We start from the raw sequence: 22,769 nt of genomic DNA, 5'->3' as shown, positions 1-22,769 counted from the left end.
ACTATCCCAGCCTGTTCAATCTCTCCCTACACATCAAACCTTCTAACCCTCACAACATCCTTGTAAATCTTTTCAGAACCTTTTCAAGTTTCATAACATCCTTCCTACAGCGGGGAGACCAAAATTGCCTGCAGTATTCCAAAAATGGCCTAACTAGTGCCCTGTACAGTTTCAACATGGCATCCCAACTCCTATACTCCATGCACTGACCAATAAGGGCAAATATACCAAATGCTTTCTTCACTATTCTGAAGACCTGGGATTCCACTTTCAAGGAGCTATGAACTTGCACTCCAAGGTCTCTCTTTTTTTCAGCAACACTCCCAAGGACTTTACCATTAAATGTATAAGTCCTGCTCTGATATGCCTTTCCAAAAAGCAGCACCTCACATTTATCTAAGTTAAACTCCATCTGCCACTCCTCAGTCCATCAGCCCATCTGATCAAGGTTCCTTTGTACTGAGATAACTTTCTTGGCTGTTCACTGCACCGCCAATTTTAGTGTCATCTGCAAACTTACATACCTCCTACGTTCACATCCAAATCATTTATATAAATGACAAAAAAACAGTGGACCCAGCACCAATCCTTGTGGTACATGTTGGTCACAGGCCTCCAGTCTGAAATGCAACCCTCCACCACCACCATCTGTCCCCTACCTTTGAGCCAGTTCTGTATCCAAATGGTTAGTTCTCCTTGTATTCCATGTGATCTAACCTTGCTAACCAGTCTACCATGTGGAAACTTGTCGAACGCCTTACTGAAGTCCACATGTCCACCGCTCTGCCTTCTTCAATCTTCTTTGTTACTGCTTCAAAAAACTCAAAACACAAAGTATTTGTCTTTGTAAATTTATTTTAATAAACAGGTATTGCTCTTGCTAAGTCAAATTTACATCATTTTAACATATAACCTTATGTGTTCTGAGCATTTCACTTTAGAAACTCTCTCTTGTGTTATTTAATAATTGCTAAGGTGAAAACCCAGGACAAATTTGTAGTGTAAGGAATGAAGGTAACAGGTAATCAAGATGTTTTGATGACAATCCAAATGAATAAGAGAGAAAATCTCTACCAAAATGTCTTCAGTTTGACCCAGTGTTTTCTGAGTTGGCCACGGTGGCCTGGGTGCCCTACACTGAAGGGCACCGAACATATGTTAACTAAAAGACTGAATTTAACTTGGGATATCGAAGGTAAAATTATCCAGAAATTGCAGCAATCACTACACCTGTAGCCCTAAGCGATAAAGTAGCTTCAGGAAAGGAAAATGAAAGAACAGTCAGATTGTCAGAACTGTTCGCAGAACTTTTAAATCTGCCATTGAATTCCCATTTCTAATGCCTAAAATAATTATTTAGACAAAATAACATTTGATATGTATTTTATAATAACCTGATTATCTTTTGGCAGAAGCATTAAAAATACAATTTGTATTTGAAGATCCTATTGATATTTCTCTATGTACACATCTGTCGAGTGCATTTAGCTGGAAGGGAAAAGAGATGAAAGGGACAAAAGTACTCCATACTAATATTTGTTCAATTTTCACGTGCTTAAACAATAGAATTTTGGAGTTTATAAATGATCTTCTTGTGTATTGCTGATGTTTGGTAAGGGTATACATGTATCTGAGCCAGATTGTTGTTTCAAAAAAAAATTTAGTATTGATAGAAGAAGTCAGGATTTTCAAAGCATTTCACCTTGCACTTATCACGACAGTGATATGAGAAACTAAAGTAGGAGAAAGAAAGACTAATATAAATATCCTGAAGAGGATGTTGATTGATTGGGCCCTTGTCAGCATGGATATGCAGCAGGAACAGTTAACTATCAGTTGTCTTTCTCACCCTTTTCAGGTTGACTCTAATTGGTCAGGACGTTGACATGGAGATTTCAGCAGAGATTGGCAGTCTCCATGATCCTTTTCTCACTGAAAATGCTGCAATGTACATCAGACAAAATTTTGTGCATTAGTATATATTGTTTTTAGAATGTACAAATACATCACATTGCAATCCTGACTGGTGACCTTAAATTGTATTTCTTAGAAACACTGCATTATTTAGTTAAGGGTCTAATGGCAGAATCACATCTAAGATTAACATCATGTCCTGAGGCTAGCAAACATATGTTTGAGCTCAATCGGCATGCTGCCACTGTGAATGGTCAATGGGACATGTTTGTATATTGTTCTGTACATTGCAGCTTTTTCATTAGGAAATAAGTTATGGAAGTTGCCAATCTTTGCTTCATTCCTAATGGGAATACTGACAGATCAGAGTCAACCTGTCTAGTATGAGAACAAAAATTGACAATTAACTGTTTTTGCTGCATCTCCATGCCAATATTAGCCCAATCAATCTGGATCAAAGAACAAAGAAAATTACAGCACAGGAACAGGCCCTTTGGCCCTCCAAGCTTGTGCCGATCCAGATCCATTACCTAAACCTGTCACCTATTTTCCAAGGACTGTATCCCTCTGCTCCCTGCCCATTCATGTATCTGTCTCGATCTTAAATGACGCTATCGTGCCTGCCTGTAACCACCTCCGCTGGCAACGCGCTCCAGGCACCCACCACCCTCTGTGTAAAGAACTTTCCACGCATATCTCCCTTAAACTTTTCCCCTCTCACCTTGAAATCGTGACCCCTAGTAATTGAAATTCTCTTCTCATGCTATATAAATTGGTGTTCCTTTTCCAAGTCTGGTTTCTTGCACTCTAGTTATGATGAGTGCAAGATGAAAAGCTTTGACTTTGTCCCTACTTTTTTGCAATGTTTAATTTCTGAACTACCAAGCAATTATTTAACATTTAAGACCTTGCACGAGAACTTTGTAGTTTGGCAAAGGCTGATGAAAGCTGTTTAAGCATTACATCTGAATTCCAGCTCAAAAGATAGAAGCACACGGTATTAAACAAATGATGGCAACTTGGGTATAAAATTGGCTAAGGAATATCAAGCATTGAGCTGAAGTACATGGATGTTTATCTGTCTGACATGATATACTCCGTGAGGTTCATTATTAAAACGCTTCCTTTCTTAGCTTTGACTTGAGTACAGGGAGTACAAATTTTAAATTTGCAGATGAAACAATTTTTGACAACGTATTAAATAGTGAGTAGAATAATAACAGGCTTAAGGATATAAACTCGTCAAGTGGGAGACACATAGCACATAATGTTTCCTAATGTTTCACTGCTTTGTGGGCAGTCAGTTTTTTTTAATGCGTGGTACCTTGATTTTTTCTTTTGTGTGGGCTACATGTGCAGTTTTGAAACAAGATGCAACGTCTATGTGCACACCACTCAAAGTACATGGTTGTGGGTTAATTCACTGCCCCCAATGGGCATGAAATTTCAATTACAGAGTGGGGGAAATCCAATCGTAGAAGAATTATCCCTTGCAATGTCCATAGGATGGATGCATTCTCTGAAGAGATGCTCCGCCAGTCATAGGCTCGTTTTGTCTCATATTTGCTGCTCATATTGTTCCTTATGATTTTAAGAATGAACAGAGAATTGGTGATTACTTCACATGGAAGGTAACTTATATCTGGAACGGAATACATGAAAGGGTGATCAGAACAGGAGTAGGCCATTCAGCCCTTAGATCCTGTTCCATTCATTATGATCATGGCTGATCATCAAAACAAAAATATGTCCCTACTTTTCCCCGTATCCCTCAGTCCCTTTAGCCCCTGTGCTATATTCAACTCCATGAAATCATACAGTATTTTGGCCTACAATATTTCTGTGCTTTATCACTCACTGAGTGAAGAAATTTCTCCTCCTCTCAGTCCTAAATAGTTTACGCTGTATCCACAGACTGTGACCCCCTTCTGGACTTCCCTGCTATCGGAACATCCTTCCTGCATCTACCCTATCTAGTCCTTAGAATTTTACAGGCTTCTGTGAGATCTCCCCTGATTCTTCTACAAAGAGGTCTATTCTACACCCATTGCCATTTCCTTATTTGAATGTAATTGTTTTCAAATTAAACAATTAACATACAAAAGCATTCAATATGTAAGTTTGGTAAGCAGAGGGGTTCACCAAATCAAGCAGAAAGTGAGGAGATCTGTGGTCTTTCATTACTGCACTATGGAGGGTTGAGTAACTTGTGTAACCATGGAACAAGGTGAGGAGAGAAAAGAGAAATTGGAAACTTAGAGTTGGGGGGTAACGATGGTCATGGAAAGGGAAAAAGGTGAGAGAAGAGAATATGGTAATAGTGAGAAAATGGAGTTGATTGGGATTAAAGAGATCAAGAAATGCAAAGGAACTGGGAAGAGGATCTCCTGAGTGCCATATATTCCTTCCAACCTCAATTCCGAGTGCAGCCTGCAGCTACTTGTGCCATCCCATACTATTTTCACATCACCCACAACTTCTCCAAAACAAGACAGAAAAGAGACCAGGATAAGATGATGGTTACAGAAATAGTAACATCAAGATAGGCAGACAATTGACTGTATTTTCTGAATTACCGTCTGCCTCATCCTCGATGATTAAATTGCAATTAATCCATAAAATAAATAAATGATTGATAAAATCATTAAATTTACATAATTTGCCATACAGTTAATCCAGTTAAATATTCAATCAACAGATTGTGAAAGAATACTCTTTCCTGGACTATATTATGGGTGGCTGTCAGATGAACTTCACTGTAAGTAAACTTTTGTTTTCAATTTTCAATGAGTTAATGTAGTATCAGTAGAGCTTGCAGTTACTTTTGGTAATGAATTGTCATGTTGAACAAGTAAGTAATACTTGTAGTATTTTTTGTGCATTGCTGATATGATTTGGATGGAGCTTTTCTAAAATGGTTTCAAAAAAAGCTGAAGTGCATAAAATGTCAGAAATGTGCAACAGATCACGCTGCATCCATGGAGAGATGGAGACAGGATTCAAGTTTCAGATCTGATTAACCATTGCCGGAAACATGTATGTTCAGTCTTTACTGTATTTTCCTCTCTAAATATCAACCAGATTTTTTACATGGTTACTTGTATAATTTGAAATTTGAAAAGTTGGTGAGGCTCCTTATGGTCGTGTGAAACTTACTAAGCTGCCTGAGGAAGAAGAGTGTTGTCGTGCCTTCTTGACCATTGTATGTATGTGGGAAGTTCAGGACAGATTGATGGTTATTGTCACTCCGAGGAGCTTGACACTCTGACCCTCTCCACCTCAGCTCTGTTGATATGGATAGGGGCGTGTCCTCCTCCTTTCTTCCTGAAGTCCATGATCAGTTCTTTTGTTTTACTGACATTGAGAGAAAGATCGTTATCATTGAACAACGACACCAAGCCCTCTACCTTCTTCCTGTATTATGACTCCTTGTTGTTTGTTATCCGTTCTACCATGGTGGTGTCGTCAGGAAACTTTTGGATGGTGTTTGTTCAGAATTTGGCTACACAGTCTTGTGTACAGGGAGCACAGTAGGGGACTGAGAACATATCCTTGCGGGTGTCAGTGTTGGGGGTTATCGTGGAGGAGGTGCTGTTGTCTATCTTTGCTGATTGTGGTCTATGGGTCAGGAAGCTGAGGATCCAGTTGCAGAGGGCAAAGCCAAGACCTAGGTCTCGGAGTTTTGAGATTAATCTGGTAGTGATTATGGTATTGAAGGCATGAGTAAGAGCCTGACATAGGTGTCCTTGTTATCCAGATATTTCAGAGATGTGTGTAGGGCTAGGGAAATGGCGTTCATCGTGGACCTGCTCCATCAGTAAGTAGGGATCGAGGCGGGCTGGGAGGCTAGAGTTAATGTGGGCCATGACTAGTCTCTCAAAGCACTTCACGATTATGGAGGTCAGAGCCATTGGGCGGTAGTCATTAAGGACGTTGCGTGTGTTTTCTTTGGTACTGGGATGATGGTGGTCTTTTTGAAGCAGGTGGGGGCCTTGACTTGTAGAAGAAATGAGAGGTTGAAGATGTCAGTGAATACATCTGCCAGCTGGTCCGCACACGATCTAAACAAACAAGCTGCTGCTCACGGCTGATCATCTTCAGCTCTCAGCTCACAGTTCACCGCTCCAAACAAAAACTGATAGAGATAATGAAGGTCTCAATAGTATTGAGAAATAATTTAGCACTTGGGAAAACAACAGAAGCAATTGGCAGAATGAAGTCCAGATGTGCTAAGACTGTGCCTCGTTTTAGTGTCAGGAGAGAATGGCGGAGGGAGAATTCCCTTTTAGGACTTTGACAAATACGTGGAGTGGTAGAGTTTAAGTGATCCTTAAATAATGAAGGCAACTTGCTAGCAGTGATTGACTGCATCGTGTTCTTCCACCTCCTAGTCATACTCTCTTTTTTTTCTTTTAATTCATTCAGGGGATGTGGGTGTCAATGGCTGGCCAGCATTTATCACTAGTTCCCCATGAAAAGGTGGTGGTGAGCTGCCGCCTTGAACTCATGTGGTCTATTTGTCGTAAGTACCTCCACAATGCCGTTAGGGAGGGAGTTCCAGGATTTTGACCCAGCAAGGAATGGCAGTATACTTCCAAGTCTGGATGGTGAGTTGCTTGGGTGGAGCACATTCGATGGTGGTGTTCCCATATATCTGCTGCCCTTGTTCTTCTAGGAAGTGGTCATTGGTTTGGAAGGTGCTGTTTAAATAGCCTTGGTGAATGTTGATGATACAGCTTGCTGCTGAGCTTCAGTGGTAGAGAGGCTGAATGTTTGCAGACATGGTGCCAATCAAATGGTCTGCTTTGTTCTGGATAATATTGTGTTGCCTGATGGTTTTTGCTGCTGCAGTCATCCAAACAAGTGGGGATTATTCCACCATACTCTTGACTTGTGCCTTGTAGATAGTGGAATAGGTGAGTTACTTGCTGCAGAAATCTTAGTCCCTGAACTGCTCCTGTACTTGTATGGTTCAGTTTCAATTTCTCGTCAATGGGAACCTCCCAGATGTTGACAGTGAAGGCTGCAGTGATGATAATGTCATTGAGTGCTTCAAGTCGTAGGCAGTGATTGAGATTCTCTTTTATTGGAGATGGTGATTGCCTGTCACCTTTTGCAGCATTAATGTAACTTACCACTTGTCAGTGCAAATTTGGATATTGTCCAGGCCTTGTTGCGTTTGGACGTGAACCGTTTCAGTACCTGAGGAATCGTGAATGGTGCTGAACTTTGACAATCGTAAGTGTACATCCCCACTTCTGACCTTATGATGGAGGAAGGTCACTGATAAATCGTCTGAAGATGTTTGGGCCTAGGACATTGCTATCTGAAGGCTTGGATCTTGTTGTTGTACAAGCTTGTGCAGATTCTAGCACAGTGACACCATTCTGAGGAACCTGACTGACTGGACAGAAGATACCTCCAGCCCTGTCCAAGCATCTATTATGTCTTCAGCAGGCTGATGATTTTCTCAATGGCACCTTCTCATGGCTTGCATTGGGTTGCTTCGCAACCTCATTGTTTGGATTCCTTGTGGGTGCCATCAACAACATTTTAAGTGGATGCCCTTTGTCTCTGAGCAACCAGTTGTTGTGTGTTTTCAAGCACCTATCAGAGAGAATGGAATACGATTAGAGGAAAGTATTCTAGCAGCTGTTCAAGAATCTTGAAGTAACTGGAATAAAGATTTGTTTTGGTTGCATGCCAGTGCTAAATTGAAGTGGAAGTCCTTGTAGTTGACAAATACCCTGGTTGATCTTGGGGCTGTTTTATTTGCCATGTATGAAGTCACTGATGCTATACAATTGTAAGAATCCAGTCAAAGTCATGACCCTGATCCTGAGCATCTCCTCATTCTGACTGGTGTCATCTGGGGAGGGGAGGGGATCTAATTTTCAGCCTGGCAAACAAGTCCTCAGCCATCCATCTGGTAAAAGAGCACTTTCTTTCAATATGATGCAAATGTCTGCCACTCACTTATCCAAAACACTGTTAATTGAACATCAATTGTCATTCACTACATTTAGGTGGAAGGCATTGATTTAAAGTATTACTTGAGCACATACAAAGAGATACTTACTGACACTGGGGTGGGGATTGGGTTGGGTTGTATATTCTTGCAATGTCCATTTAAATAAATCTAAACTGAATGAATATTGACTTTGGTTTTGTATTCAACTGCCTATCAGCAATTTTAACAACTTGACGCACCCGAGAAAGTGTATCTTGTATCTGTAGTTCTCTCTGATTCTGTGAGCAGCAGGCTGTTACTGTTCCAGCTCCAGGTGCTGGTCATAGTCTCTTGACCCTCGGAAGTCTACAGCAATGAGGTGCTGATCCAGTAGAACAGGGCTCCAAAATACAGATCAAAATTATAAAGCTGCACGTTATAAAACTAACCTTCCATCACAACTGATGTGAATAAGGGCTTTAGACTAAACGCAATACAGCAGCTGAGTTAGCAGTACCTATCCGATGTGCAGAGATAACAAGAACTGCAGATGCTGTAGTCAGAGTCAATACAATGTGGAACTGGACGAACACATCCTGGTGAAGGGTCCTGACCCAAAACGTTGACTGTCTTGCTCCTCTGATGCTGCCTGACCTGCTGTGTTCCTCCAGTTCCACATTGTGTTGACCTATCTGATGTGTGTTCTGCCTTCAGCCAAGCATGTATACTTGTTGGATGATGCCTACATTATCCCTTATAACATAACAGTGATGAGATGATGAGCACGTCCCTTGAAAGTATCCTGACTGAGACACGTAATAAAAAATTACTGGCATAATTCACTGCCATGTTTCCAGTGTCCTCAGTTTCTCATTCTTAAAAAAAAACTGGGAAACATATGCCTGCAATTGCAAAAGTGATGTAATGCAGCTTCTGTTATTGACAACCCATCTGACCCGAGGGAAGTGTAGCCTAATACACTGTAGTGAAATGTGGAAGTTGGCTGTTTGGAACAATGTTTCCAATGCATTCGGAGGTTTTTGTCAGGAATTGACCACTGTCTGCTTTTGTACACACAAACCTGCAAGCTTGCGCAGACATCAAAATTTTCCTGAATGTTTCAGGTCGCAGACCTGTCATCAGATTTCATGTGCTTGCAAAGTACACTGTCAATGTCTAGTGGTAAATGATCCATTATTTGAAGTTGAAGAATGTAAACCAGTCATTTTCTTTCATTTCCACTTAGAGATGAGCACCTTAGTTGAGGTCATGATTTTATAAACCAAAAAACAAAAGGAATAGCTCATGAAATGTAATAAAATGTTTTTATTTGCCTCTCTGAGCGATTACTGGAAATGGAGTGTAAACATTCACTAATTTTTTTTTGGTGTCTTCATTCTCAGGTTGGTATTGATTTCACAGGCTCTAATGGGGATCCTCGTTCACCTGACTCTTTACATTTTATAAATCCTAATGGATTTAATGAATATTTGATGGCGATCTGGTCTGTTGGAATGGTCATTCAAGACTACGATACGTAATGTATTCCTGTCTACTTTGTTAATGGCATTGTTGAGATAAAATAGGATACTGCAAATGAGAGGATTTCGGCCTGTGAACAAACTAATAAATGCACCCCGGGCACCTTTCCCTGCAACCGCAGGAGGTGCTACACCTCCCCTACACCTCCATCCCAGGCCCCAAGAAAACCTTCCACATTAAACAGATGTTCACCTGCACATCCGCCAATGTGGTCTATTGTATCCGCTGTTCCCGATGTGGCCTCCTCTACAGCGGGGAGACCAAGCGGAGACTCTGAGACCGCTTTGTGGAGCACCTACGCTTGGTTTGCGACAAACGACAACACCTCCCAGACACGAACCACTTCAACTCCTCCTCCCACTCCTTGGACGACATCTGGGCCTTCTCCAGTGTCACAACGTTGCCACCCAGAAACTGGAGGAACAGCACCTCATATTCTGCCTTGGAGCCCTACAACCCAATGATCTCAATGTGGACTTTACCAGCTTCAAAATCTCCCCAACCCCGACCTCATCCCAAGACCAGCACCCACCCTCTCATCCCCGCCTCCTTGACCTGTCCGTCTTCTCTCCCACGTATCCGCTCCTCCTACCTCACTGACCAACCCCCACCCCCACATCGTACCTACCCACACCTTTACTAGCTTCATCCCCACCTCCTTGACCTGTCCGTCTTCTATCCACATATCTGCTCCTCTAATCCACCTTCTATCATCATCTCCCCCTCTCTCTATTTATTTCAGAGCCCCCTTGCCCTCCCCCATTTCTAAAGAAGGGTCCAGACCCGAAACGTCAGCTTTCCTGTACCTCTGATGCTGCCTGGCCTGCTATGTTCCTTCAGCTTCACACCTTGTTGTCTCTGATAAATGCATGTGTTCTTTTACATGACTGAATTTTCATTAGTAGCTGTTGCCGTGTAACATTTCCTAAAGATACCAATGAAAATTGTTTTATTATTTGGTTAAAACATTTTTTACCTGAGATCTACATCTGCATACCTCTCAATCTTTACAAACAACTTGCAGCAACTTTGCGATATACCTTGTCATTTTCATCATTGCAGTAAATGACTATTGTGCTTTGAAATAGTTAAATACACAATGCATACAGGTTTATTACCTCCTTCCAGTCTATGCTGCAATTTCTACGATTGTGTGAAATAGAATATGCGTGTCGTCAACTGACAAACACCAATGTAATTAGAGAATGAGGTTGCTGATGTGTCAGCATATCAGATGTTGGTATGTGGTGAGAGACTGTTAAGAAGATAATCTTGTACCACCTGCTTTTGTAAGGGCTATGGCAGATCTACACCGTTCTTTACACACCTTTTATTTTGAATTGCTTTTTGTGACCCAACAATTTTGTTGGGCAGTACATCATTTTAAGTCACATTTTACTCGACTCAAATTTCTGGGTTTTTTTTTAAAAACAATATTTAAAAGAGACAGCAATCTAGTTACATCACCCTGATTTATTCTGATGTTTAAGTAATCTCAGAACTTGTCTAAAGTTAGTTAGACCTTCTTCTTAGGATGATCCTCAGAATTGAAAATGACATTCTCCCACTCTGGTGTGTTGGCCTTGAGGTGCCTAAGTAGTCAATGTTAAATCCACACACCCTGTTAGAGATGTGGCAGATAGTTGGAGAGGTGGCTGGGTGTGATGCTCTGGGCTTTTGTGCACACTCCTTCCAACGTTTACATTTAAAATCTATCTGGGCCTGTCAGCCACATTCAATAATTGGTACCTTTTTGGATATATCTTCTCTAGTCTGGATAATGTTGGGCTCTGGACTTCCGTGAATCAGTGGGGATGATGAGTTTTTTTTCAGAGAACCTTTAAGATAGACCTTGAAGGATTTCCTCTGCCTTCATCTTTACCATTTGCTAGTACAAAGCTCAAACTAGAGTTTGTCTTGTGTCAGGTATGTAGAAGATGTGGCATGGCCAACACTGCTGAATAACTATAAGCAGTGCCTCAGTAGTTGGAATGTTGGACTGAGAAAGGACACTGATTTTGGAGTATCTATCCTATCAGTGGATTTGCAGCATTTTGCGAAGTATCACTAGTGTCACATTTGAAGTATTTGTCATCAACTACTCTGTTGTACTTGAACTTTCAACACCAGAACTACGCTTTTCTCAAAGTCAGAGAATCAGAGTGCAAGACATGAGGGAAGGAATTCTCAGCACATTTTCCACAGTTTTGAATATATTTATGGCACTTGTCAAATAGGAGAAGTACTGTAATGCATTTCAACACTTAGACAAAGTTGGTCAATGTAACAGTCCTTTGCAGGACAGAGCAATAATCATCCATTAAAACCACATTCACATTACAATGCAGCTTGTAGTGATAAGATTTGAAGGTGTAAAAATATTGAACATTATTGATCAGACTGTTTTCAGCTCCTCGGGAGCCTTCAACCAGCAGGCTCAGCTCTGAGACATGATGTAATGAAAACCGAAAGAACTGCGGATGCTGTAAATCAGGAACAAAAACAAAGTTGCTGGGAAAGCTCAGCAGGTCTGGCAGCATCTGTGACGGAGAAAACCGAGTTAACGTTTCGGGTCCGGTGACCCTTTCTGAGGAAGGGTCACCGGACCCAAAACATTAACTCTGTTTTCTTCTCTAAGACATGACGACTGTTTTTCCCTTCCTCTGAAAAAAAAAAAGCCTGCATTAGCACAAAGAAAAAGTGAAGTCAAGGAACTTTGGTTGCGAATCATTTTAACTCCCTCTCCCACTCCCGGGTGACATGTCCATCCTGGGCCTCCTCCAGTGTCACAAAGACGCCACCCGCAAACTGGAGGAGCAGCACCTCCTATTCCGCCTCGGGAGCCTACAGCCCAATGGCCTAAACATGGATTTTACCAGTTTCAAAATCTCCCCCCCCCCCCCCCCCCCCCACCTCACGACCAACCCTTCCTCTCATCCCTGCCTCCTTGACCTGACACAACCTGTCCATCTCTCCCACCTATCCGTCCCTCCCACTTCACTGACCAATCCCCACCACTCCCTACAAGCACTCACCTATCACCATCCCACCTACCTTCCCCAGCCCCACCTCTCCTCTCTATTTATTTCTGAGCTCCCTTCTCAGTCCCCATTTCTGAAGAAGGGTCCTGACCCGAAATGTCAACTTTCCCTCTCCTCTGATGCTGCCGGGCCTGCTGTGTTTCTCCAGCTCCACACTGTGTTATCTCTGATTCAACCTCTGAGGGTTTGTCCTCAAGGCCTTCTGGATCATAAAAATAGCTCAGGGTTGGGAAGGCATTGCAAAGTGGAATTTTCAGTCAAAAATCCTAAAATGTTTAGTTAACGAATCTCATTCTTGCCTTCACTGGAGAGCAAAGTCCAGCCATGATGTATAAACATAAACTGGGGAATGCTTATAATTGATCTCTTACACATGAGAGATTTGATGATGTTATTTATTTCTTTCGTAGAGACAAGTTGTTCCCTGCATTAGGATTTGGTGCACAGATACCCCCTACCTGGCAGGTAAATATTGAACAGTTACTTTAAAAATCATTTGAACTTTGGTTATCAAATCTTATACAATTTTTTTGTCTCCTTTTAGGTATCACATGAATTTCCAATTAACTTCAACTCTGACAACCCATTCTGTGCAGGTATGGAATTGTCCAAAAACGTGTACTATTGGGTTGAAAACAGTCCATCATGGATGTTGGGAATAGTGGACATGCAAAATTGAGAACAACTTTGGTGTTAATCTGGGACATTTTACATGTTGTGTCATGTATTTCACAGGGAGCCTAACTGCAATCATTGAATAATTGTTGGTTGTCCTAAAAACCCTTCTGAGCCACTGATGTCCTTTTTAGAGCCTGGAATCTGTCATTCTTATGTAGTTCAACCTACATGTGAAAAGGCAACATGTATAGACAAATTTCTTGAATATATTCAGTGACTTGTGGTAGAGGATTCCACAGGCTCATTACTCTTGGAGTGAAGCAATTTTTCCTCATCTCAGTCCTAAATGATCGACCTCATATCTTGATATTATGTCCCTGGTTTTAGAATCCTCCCTGAAAACCCAGAAAATCCTCCCTGCATCTAGTATGTCCAGCCCTGTCAGAATATTTTTTTTCTCAATCTGATCCTTCTAAACGCTGACAAATACAGGCCTAGTTGAACCAATCTCTCCTCATTGGACAGTCCTTCCATGCCTACTATAAACCTAGTGAACCTTCACTGCACTCGCACTATGGAAAGTATCCTTTCTTAAGCAGGGAGACCAAAACTGCATGTACTATTCCAGATGTGGTCTCACCAAGGCCCTTTTAAACTAAGGTAAGATATACCTACTTCTGATCTCAAATCCCCCTGCAAGGAAAGCCAATATGGCATTTACCTTCCTGATTGTTTCCTGCACATAATTATCTATTTCCATTGACTGGCACACAAGGACATCCAAATCCTTTTGTGCATTCACACTTCCCAATATGCCACCATTTATATAATACACTTATCTTTTGTTTCTCACACCAAGTACATAATTTCACATTTAACGTGTTATACTACAACAGTCATTCTGACAATACACCTTTGGCTTTTCCTTGCTCACTATCGATCTGGCACACATCCTGATCACTTTCTTGAGTGAACTAAATTGCCTCAACAGGGATTTGTCTATTTACCAGTACAACTGTTTTTCTCACATTCTGGTGTAATAACGAATAAAGACGTTGAGGATTGTCTCATACACTTTAACAGGATTTAAGACTGTTAATAGTGTGTTTGACCCATAAATTAACTTGCTTTCTCTCTGTTAGAGTATGATAGGCCCCATCAGTGTGATGTTTTCCACCGCTGTTCCCTGTGCCATGTTAATAATCTAATCACCCATCAGACATTAATTAATTTGGTTAGTTTATAGAAAACTGTAAATTTTATATGTTATTAAGCAGACACTATAGCAAACCAACTGATTTGGTGTGCAACTTACAAGCTAAAAGCAGTGTGTCAGGTAGAGTCTCAATACACACAGCTCATGGAATTCTCTTGAAGGTGAATTCTCTTGAAGGTAAAGTACACAACAGTCTACAGTAGCTGTACTATTTGAGGCAGAACTTTGTGGGAGCAGATTGGCATCATCAAATGGCTATATACCCACCTGAAGCCTACCAAAATCAAACACCAGGTGATGAACATAATCATCTTCACCTCTGAGGACAAAGAAGAGAGAGAATATGCTGTACAATAAGATATGTTGCATCAGAATTTACAAGTCTAGTAAATTCCAGCAGTTGTTGGCTTTTGACAATTGGAGAACAATGGGCAAATTTACTGATTATTGAGATTTTCCCTTGTTTTTTGGATTTGTGTTTTTGAAATTAGTTTATCATAGGCTTAATTGAGTAAATACTTTGAAAAGGGGACATTTTTGATGCTTTATGTATGCTTTTAAGGTAATTCTCATGAAGATGTTCCATATTCAATGAGCTGTGTTGAAACTGGGAGTTAGGGGGTAACCTAATAAAGCTAGGGACACTTAAAAACTCAAGTCAGTGAACTGAAAAACACATCCTAATGGCCATGTCCTCTGTTTATGGTGAGAAGTGGTTTTGCTGTTATATTACATGCTGGCACCAGGCACCACCACCACCAGTCCCCCGCCCATTGTTGAAGTAGAAACCAGTTGTCCAGAGGGTCCATCACAAATAGATAAGCATGCAGTTTTAAACTGCATCAGTGGTGTGCGCTTCAGATCCTCTGCTAACCAGAAGATCTATGCCATTGTCTCCTGCTTCAGTCATTAAATCTGCATCAACTTTGTTTGAAGCAAAATATCTCCTGCCTTCTGTCCAGCACTCTGCTGAAATGTCAGTTGATGAGGTTGTGTTCAAGTTCTTGGAGTGGGCTTTGAACTGATAGCTTCTGTTTTAGGGTATCAACTAATGAGCCAAGGCTGACAGCTAAATTTTGAATGTTTTAAGTCTCCTTGGGAGGGAAAAAGAAGTCTATCTTCAAAAACATTAAAGATTAGAAGAAGTTCCCTCCACAACAGGTCTCAAATCTACAGGTGCATGATACAGTTTTGTCATTTTTCACATGCGAGAATGCATGTACATTGTTTGGAACTTTCTTCAATTATTTTGAGGTAGAAATATTTCTTTGAAGTCTAGACATTTGCTTTGAATTACAAGTCTTTGTTATTTTGCTTGCTGTATTCTTTTGGAAAGCAGAATGCCAGAAACTCGTATAAATTTAGCTCGAGTTACTACTGTTTCTGTTCAAACTTAATATGCAGTTACATTGTTAGACATCGTGAGCCTGAAGTTGCATTATGCTTTGTACAGGAATGATCTTTTAGCTTTGTAAACAGGTGAAATATCTTGATGAAAGCTAAATTTGCAACCAAGCTAGATTGTCTGCAATAAAAAAAATGCTTCACCAATTTGCTTATTAGGAGTGCAAGGAATTGTGGATGCTTACCGTAGCTGTCTTCCCCAAGTCAAACTATATGGACCAACAAACTTTGCTCCCATCATCAATCACGTGGCAAGATTTGCAGCTGCAGCAGTACAACAGCCAACAGCTTCTGTAAGTATAAAAGGAGAAACCCCAGGTACTCGCAATATGAACTAAAACTGAAAACGCAGGACAATTCTGTCAATGTCTGCAGGGAAAAATATGAAGGATAAGTTAATATTTTTGGTGGGCTCCTTTTTATTAATCTTGTACTTCCAGCATTTTCTCACAAAGTGAGAATCTTCATATGTTTGTCAGTGTTCAGTCTTTTTTCACACAAAAACTTACAGTAATATATTGAAAGTAAGGATATGGAAAGTCTATACTATTTTATAAATGTTAAGGTGTCAAATGATGTATAGAAGCAGTGTGATGTTATTCTGATGTATGACTCACTAAAATTTGGAGCATAAATAAATTGATATGAAGGGAAGGAATCCCTAGATTTGGATTTAAGGCACAGCATACAGTAATGAGAAAATATTGCTGAACTCATAGAAGATTTTAATTGGATAATAGTTTCAGCGTTGCACTAAATTTTATAACCATTCTAGAAAAATTCTACATCTAAAAAGTTTGGATAGTTCTCAATCCTTCTAATAATCTTTGTTTCTCTATATTTGAATGCCCTCCTGTGTCGTAAGTGACTATATGATTCACTGGTGGCAATAGAAATCACAGTACTTTCAATGTTGTCAGTCTGGTTAATGGACACAACGGGAAAAATTATTCCCCTGAGGCAGTAGGGAGTTGAGGTTCAAAGCACATCTGCTAAGCCTGCTGTTTAGAAAGGATATCTGTCCCTAAAGTCAGTGTTTTCTCCTAAGGTTAATTCAAAAGTTTTGAAGTATTTCATCTGCAATGTTTACATGTTTGATAAAGTATGATAAAAGATTGACCACAAAATTCAATTTGTAAATAGTTCAATTTCAATTTTAAATGTTAATCATGGTAATGGTGCGATAAGAGATAATTCAATAATGGAGAAGAAAAGAGTGTTTTGTATTTAAAGATACCGAAGCAGAACCAAAAATATTTGCACAACGCGAGATATTTACCTGGTATTAATCTGGAAGGTGAAATATGAATGTAGATAAAAATTATATCAAACTTTATGTTGATGTTTATCATGTCACCTATAGCAGACTTTTTAAAAAAATGAATAAACTGCTGTTATAAGCTTTGTTTTGTACTTCATGCATTTCAGTTTTAAGATTATTTCCTCTTGGTTTCTAATGCCCATTTTCAATTTTTTCCCCATTTTCAGTTGGCATCTCTTGAAAGCATAGTAAAAAGTATGATTTTACAAGTATGATAGTCCTCTCTCACCTCAATCCATGTGTCTGTTGTTTTATGAGCAGGAGGTGACATGATAAATGTTAATATGATGTTCAATTTGCCACCTGATTTTTACCAAGATAGAATTGGGTATATATAACAAGGTGTAGAGCTGGATGAACACAGCAGGCCAAGCAGCATCAGAGGAGCAGGAAAGCTGACGTTTCGAGCCTAGACCCTTCTTCAGAAATGGGGGTGGGGAAGGGGATTCTGAAATAAATAGGGAGAGAGGGGGAGGTGGATAGAAGATGGATAAAGGAGAAGATAGGTGGAGAGGAGACAGACAGGTCAGAGAGGTGGGGGTGGAGCCAGTATATCCATCTTCTACCCGCCTCCCCCTCTCTCCCTATTTATTTCAGAATCCCCTTCCTCTCCCCCATTTCTGAAGAAGGGTCTAGGCCTGAAAAGTCAGCTTTCCTGCTCCTCTAATGCTGTTTGGCCTACTGTGTTCATCCAGCTCTACACCTTGTTATCTCAGATTCTCCTGCATCTGCAGTGCCTACTATCTCTAGAATTGGGTACATCTATTTTTGCCCAAATCATCATCTTGGGTTCTCTGTCTGGAGCCAGGTCTGACCTACAGCACCATGACATCCACTGTTAGGGCAGGGAAACAACATGCCCTGAATCTACCCCAGCCAGAATGGGGATGGAACCCTGTACTGTTGGCATCAATCTGCTCTACACTAGTCTCCATTAAACTCTCCACTCACAAGCTGCACAAACACAGGAAAGCAAATAATCATGAAATGTAAATGACAATCTTGTAGCGTAGTTTGATTTTCTGATATTTGCACTTTAGAAACATCTGGATGTAAGAAATGCCACGCTTGTGAGCAACACTGTGAAGACACAATTGATGTCATCCTGTCCTTTCCATCTTCTGATATTTGTGCTGTGTTGTTCATCCTGCATGATTTCAAATAGAAAATCCCAGAAGTGGCATCAGCAGCACAACTTCTCAACTTGTTTAACTGAAAAGGAAAATCCAACATAAGTTTGTGAGATATCAGAATATCTCAACATTTTTTATTCAAAGTGCACAAAACTATTGTTTAATTTTTATATATTTAGCATGCTCTCTGTCAACTCTGATGGAAAATTAATTATATTTAAGTACACCACTGAAGTGACCCCGTTTATCTTGACCTGTGAAAATTTTTGTCTTAACAGCAGTATTTCATCCTACTGATCATCACAGATGGAGTGATCACAGATTTGGATAACACAAAACAGGCTATTGTTAATGCTTCTAAGTTGCCGATGTCCATCATCATTGTCGGTGTTGGTGGAGCAGATTTTAGTGCCATGGAATTTCTGGATGGTGATGATGGTGTACTGAGATCACCCACTGGGGAAAAAGCTATCCGGGATATTGTCCAGTTTGTGCCTTTTAGGAAATTTCAAAACGTGAGTATGTTAGGTATATGATGACATTAATGTTTTGAAGTCTATTTCACAGTTTATGTGAATATAGTTATGATATTGCTGATTTGAAAGAAGTTCATTTGAATTAAATGTCTGGCATTAACCATTTATAGTAGCCTTTCTCATCATTCTAAATAAAATGTCATTTTCCTTGCGTAGGGAAAATCTAGAGGACTGAAAGATTGCAAATATTATATCCATTTTAAAAGGGAAGAGTGATAAACTTGACGACTATAAGTTACCTAGCTTAGATTATGGAAAATTTGAAACAATTTTCTTGGACAAAATTAATTGGCATTTGAAAAAATATGAGTTAATGAATGAAAGTTAATATGGATTTGCTGAAAGGCAAATCATGTTAGATTAAATTGCTTTGAGTTTTTTTGAAGTAATTGAGGCTAAGTTAATGTTTTATGGTCATAATGTTGTTGATGTTGTGAGTTTTGACTTTTGAGTGGCATTGTCAAAGTAGCACATAATAGTCTTATTAGCAAAATTAAAACCAATAGTTTTAAATGGATAGTGAGTATGTGGAGGTAAAATTGACAAAGTTGCAGAAGGATGAATGAAAGAACTTGGGTATAGCATTTATCAATTGCTCTTCAAAACGGTCAGTACTGACATTATCTAAATATCTTTCCTTGATGCAATATAATTCTATGATTCTAGAATATTTGGGAGTCCATTTATTTTATCTCCATACAGAAAACCTCCTAACACCAGTCTTAAATTTGCTTTTTACTTGTTTGAACCTTTGTTTGCAAGCGTTTTGGTGAGTTCAAACTTAAAGGATATTCTTCAAAGTGATAATCAATGCAAATGGGACTTGGTTAGCTCTTCATTACTGTTTTAATCCTCATACCCAGCCTGCCCTGAAGTCTTTTCAGGGACCGATGTGGTCTTTCAGTTATCTTTCTAAGTTTAAACATATATTCAAAATAATCTAAATGAAGAAGAGAATAAAACTCAGTTTCCCACCATAAACATCAGTTGAGTTATCAGAATGGAAAATAATGTTTAAATTGAACTTTTTATTGTAGGTGTTCAGGAAAACTAAAAATTGCTGTATGCTGTAGTGAATATTTCTTTGAATTGTGAGTTTACATTTGTTTTCTCTCCAGTGTAAACAAAAATGCACATCTGAAAATGGATAACACAGAATTTAATTCATTGAATTAGTTTTCCGTAAATACTTGATTCCTGTGACTGGATTAATAAATTATTTCAAATCTGTTATATTTTAGGTAGTTTAAAAATTATTCAGATTTGTTTAATATGACTTTAAAATTCAATTTGTATGGGTTTTATCTTTCTGCAGGCTCCAAAAGAAGCTCTTGCACAAAGTGTACTCGCCGAAGTGCCTCAACAAGTAGTCTACTATTTCAACACACGCAAAATAAGCCCTCCAACTGAGCAAAAACCTGAAGATTTTCTGGATTTCTAGTTGATAGGCTGTGAATTTTTCAAACTTAATTTGTCTGTGCCATTTAATTTGTTAAGTTCTTGTAAATGTGTTTGCGAAATAATTGCATATGGTTAATCTCTTATAAATGAAAAGTTTAATTTTTCTTCCCCAATTGTGTAACAAAGAATTATCTTTTTGATTAAGGCCTTACCAGATTGTACCTGTTTCCAAAATGAATGTTTCACTTATCAGCCCTAATGATACAAGCTGCGCCTTTTTGCATGTAATTCCATTGCTTTGCACAAAAGTGATCTAAGGGTGCTTGAACTGGGAAATGAGAATACTAGTTAAGCAGCTTTTCATGTTCAGCTATATGTCACAGCGCTGAGTTATAACCAGCAAAATTAATTCCTGTCAATTAGCCTCAGCATTTCCAGGCTGTTGAGGGAAATTTTCAATCAGGGTTCCTGCTTGTGACTGTTAGAATTATCCAATGGCTGTTGTATAAAGCTGAGAGCAGTTCACCAACACCATTGAAATAAAAGTAGCAAATTGGCAGGCACTTTGAGTGAAACTGTACGATTGCTCTCTCTAGACATGAAGTGGTGACTTGTTGTGTGTGGGAGGAGAGAAGTGGAACCAAAATGAAAGCACCTTTTATTCTAGAAGTTGGCATTTCCTGTATTTTCCAATCCATGGAACAGTGTTTTGTTGCTAGTCATCAAAACACGTCTGCACAACTCTTTTCCCAGAAACTTGCTTCATGTCTAAACTTATTAAGTAGTAAATTTATCTAAACATTTTATATGTATGATTATTTTGAAACAATATTTAGAATGAATCATACAATTTTTGTTTTGTTAAAATTGTGTAAAAAGTTGTTTGAGTAAACTTTTTTTTCAGTTGGTAAGCTTACTGTATTTACGTAGTGGTCTTGTTTACCAATTTTGGCCAAATACACACATTTTGGTAAAGCATCAATTGTAACACTGAATTGGAAAATGACTTGTATACTATGTTTTTCATAGTATTATATGCAGTACATTGTATTGAAATCATCAAATACTTAGCTAACATTACCAAAGATTAAAAATTAATTTGTGAAAGTTAAGGCTTTTTTTCTTAAACCATATTTGCCATGGAGAATCTATGAACAATGCATTCTGCTGTTGCACTTTCCACAATAAAGAAATCATGAAAATATCACTTTCCTATCCTGTTTGTTTTAGAGATTAATTTGTTTAGCTACAAGTTCTATACTTGAATCATCTATTAATATTGCTGGGAAAAGAATCCAACTATTTCATTGTTGCTGATGTTTTTACTTGCATCTTGTATTGCAAACAATTAACTGATGTTCTGGGCTACATTCTCAATATCAGGATTATAAAGTGTGCGCTCTATACTGTCAGATAACAAAATTCCACAAACCTATTTTAATATTAATTAATGCATTTTTATTGGGGGTGTTGGGTAAGAGAGGGAATGTTGGGAAATAAATCCTGAATCCAATTGTAATAAATTGGAAAGACTGGAAATACTCAATTGTTTATTCATATTCTCCACATACTGGGGGGTGATTTTCTTTTCCTGATACTCTTGAACATCCGAAGGAGTCAGAGAGGTGACCAAAGGTGAGGTTCAGAACTGAAATGCTGATTTTACTTGTCTTCTTTACAAGATGCCACCTTGATAACCCAGACTGATTTGTTATTCTAATTGTTTGATGGTGCTCATTATGAAAATGAGATGAAGATGGTGGGCATTGACAGGGCCAACTGACAGGTAGTAACTGATGACTGTGATCTCTGAAGGTTGACTGTTTGAAAGGGCATTGGACGAGGTGAGCAGAAACAAAAAAAAACTCAGCTGGATAAGATGGGCTAGAGAAAAACCAGCTAATGAAACCTGCCCTTCTCAACTCGGTCTTCCTGTGCAGCAAATGTGACAGAGACTATTATTGCTAGAGAGGTGATCATACGCCAGGGAATGTTTCTATAGAGTTGAAACCATGACTTCCATCATCTCTCCTAACAGAACAATACCAAGTGAAACTCATTAATGAGGCTTTTTTTATACTTGACCTAAAGGCCTCTTGATCAGTGTTTAAACAAAAAACTTGCAGAGGAGTTACAGCAGGACTTGGAGTTTTTTGTTCATTTGCTGAACAGGACTTTTGAAACCCTTTGAGACAATTTGTCAAGGTTTCATCAACATTTATTACAGAATCCCATAGAATCATAGAATCCCTACAGTGTGGAAACAGGCCATTTGGCCCAACAAGTCCACACCGCCCCTCCAAAGAAAATCCCACCCAGACCCATTCTCCTACCCCGTCGTTTCCCTTGTCTAACCCACCTAACCTAAACATGCCTGGGCACTATGGGCAATTTAGCATGGCCAATCCACCTAGCCTGCACATCTTTGGACTGCGGGAGGAAACCGGAGCACCCGGAGGAAACCCACGTAGAGAATATGCAAACTCCACACAGACAGTCGCCCGAGTCTGGAATCAAACCCGGGTCCCTGGCGCTGTGAGCTAACCACTGAGCCACCGTGCCGCCCCTAAATCAGTATTCTTATTCTGCATCACATGGAAATAGTGAATATTGTACTGTTCAAACTTTTATTAGGAGTTGAGTTTTAAGAGTCACCAGGAGAACTGAGGCCTTGGTCACTGGGTCCTTGCTAG

At 39.5% G+C, this 22,769-nt stretch overlaps 1 protein-coding gene across 1 annotated transcript in view; it reads left to right on the top strand.

Annotated features, from left to right (window-relative positions):
* The window catches only part of LOC125480948 (copine-3-like), a 46,285-nt gene extending 25,005 nt beyond the window's left edge, over window positions 1-21,280 (top strand). Inside the window, exons 4-10 of the mRNA XM_048596142.1 lie at window positions 4,613-4,672; window positions 9,268-9,401; window positions 12,858-12,912; window positions 12,992-13,043; window positions 15,845-15,978; window positions 18,418-18,654; window positions 19,991-21,280. Coding sequence (XP_048452099.1) covers window positions 4,613-4,672; window positions 9,268-9,401; window positions 12,858-12,912; window positions 12,992-13,043; window positions 15,845-15,978; window positions 18,418-18,654; window positions 19,991-20,116 — 798 coding nt within the window. The 3' untranslated portion in view covers window positions 20,117-21,280. The remainder of the gene's footprint in view (window positions 1-4,612; window positions 4,673-9,267; window positions 9,402-12,857; window positions 12,913-12,991; window positions 13,044-15,844; window positions 15,979-18,417; window positions 18,655-19,990) is intronic.
* The last annotated feature ends 1,489 nt before the right edge of the window (window positions 21,281-22,769 follow it).

This window comes from Rhincodon typus, chromosome 4 (genome assembly GCF_021869965.1).
Source record: "Rhincodon typus isolate 14 chromosome 4, sRhiTyp1.1, whole genome shotgun sequence".
Classification (NCBI taxonomy): Eukaryota; Metazoa; Chordata; class Chondrichthyes; order Orectolobiformes; family Rhincodontidae; genus Rhincodon; species Rhincodon typus.
This window is presented reverse-complemented; position numbering and strand designations above follow the sequence as displayed.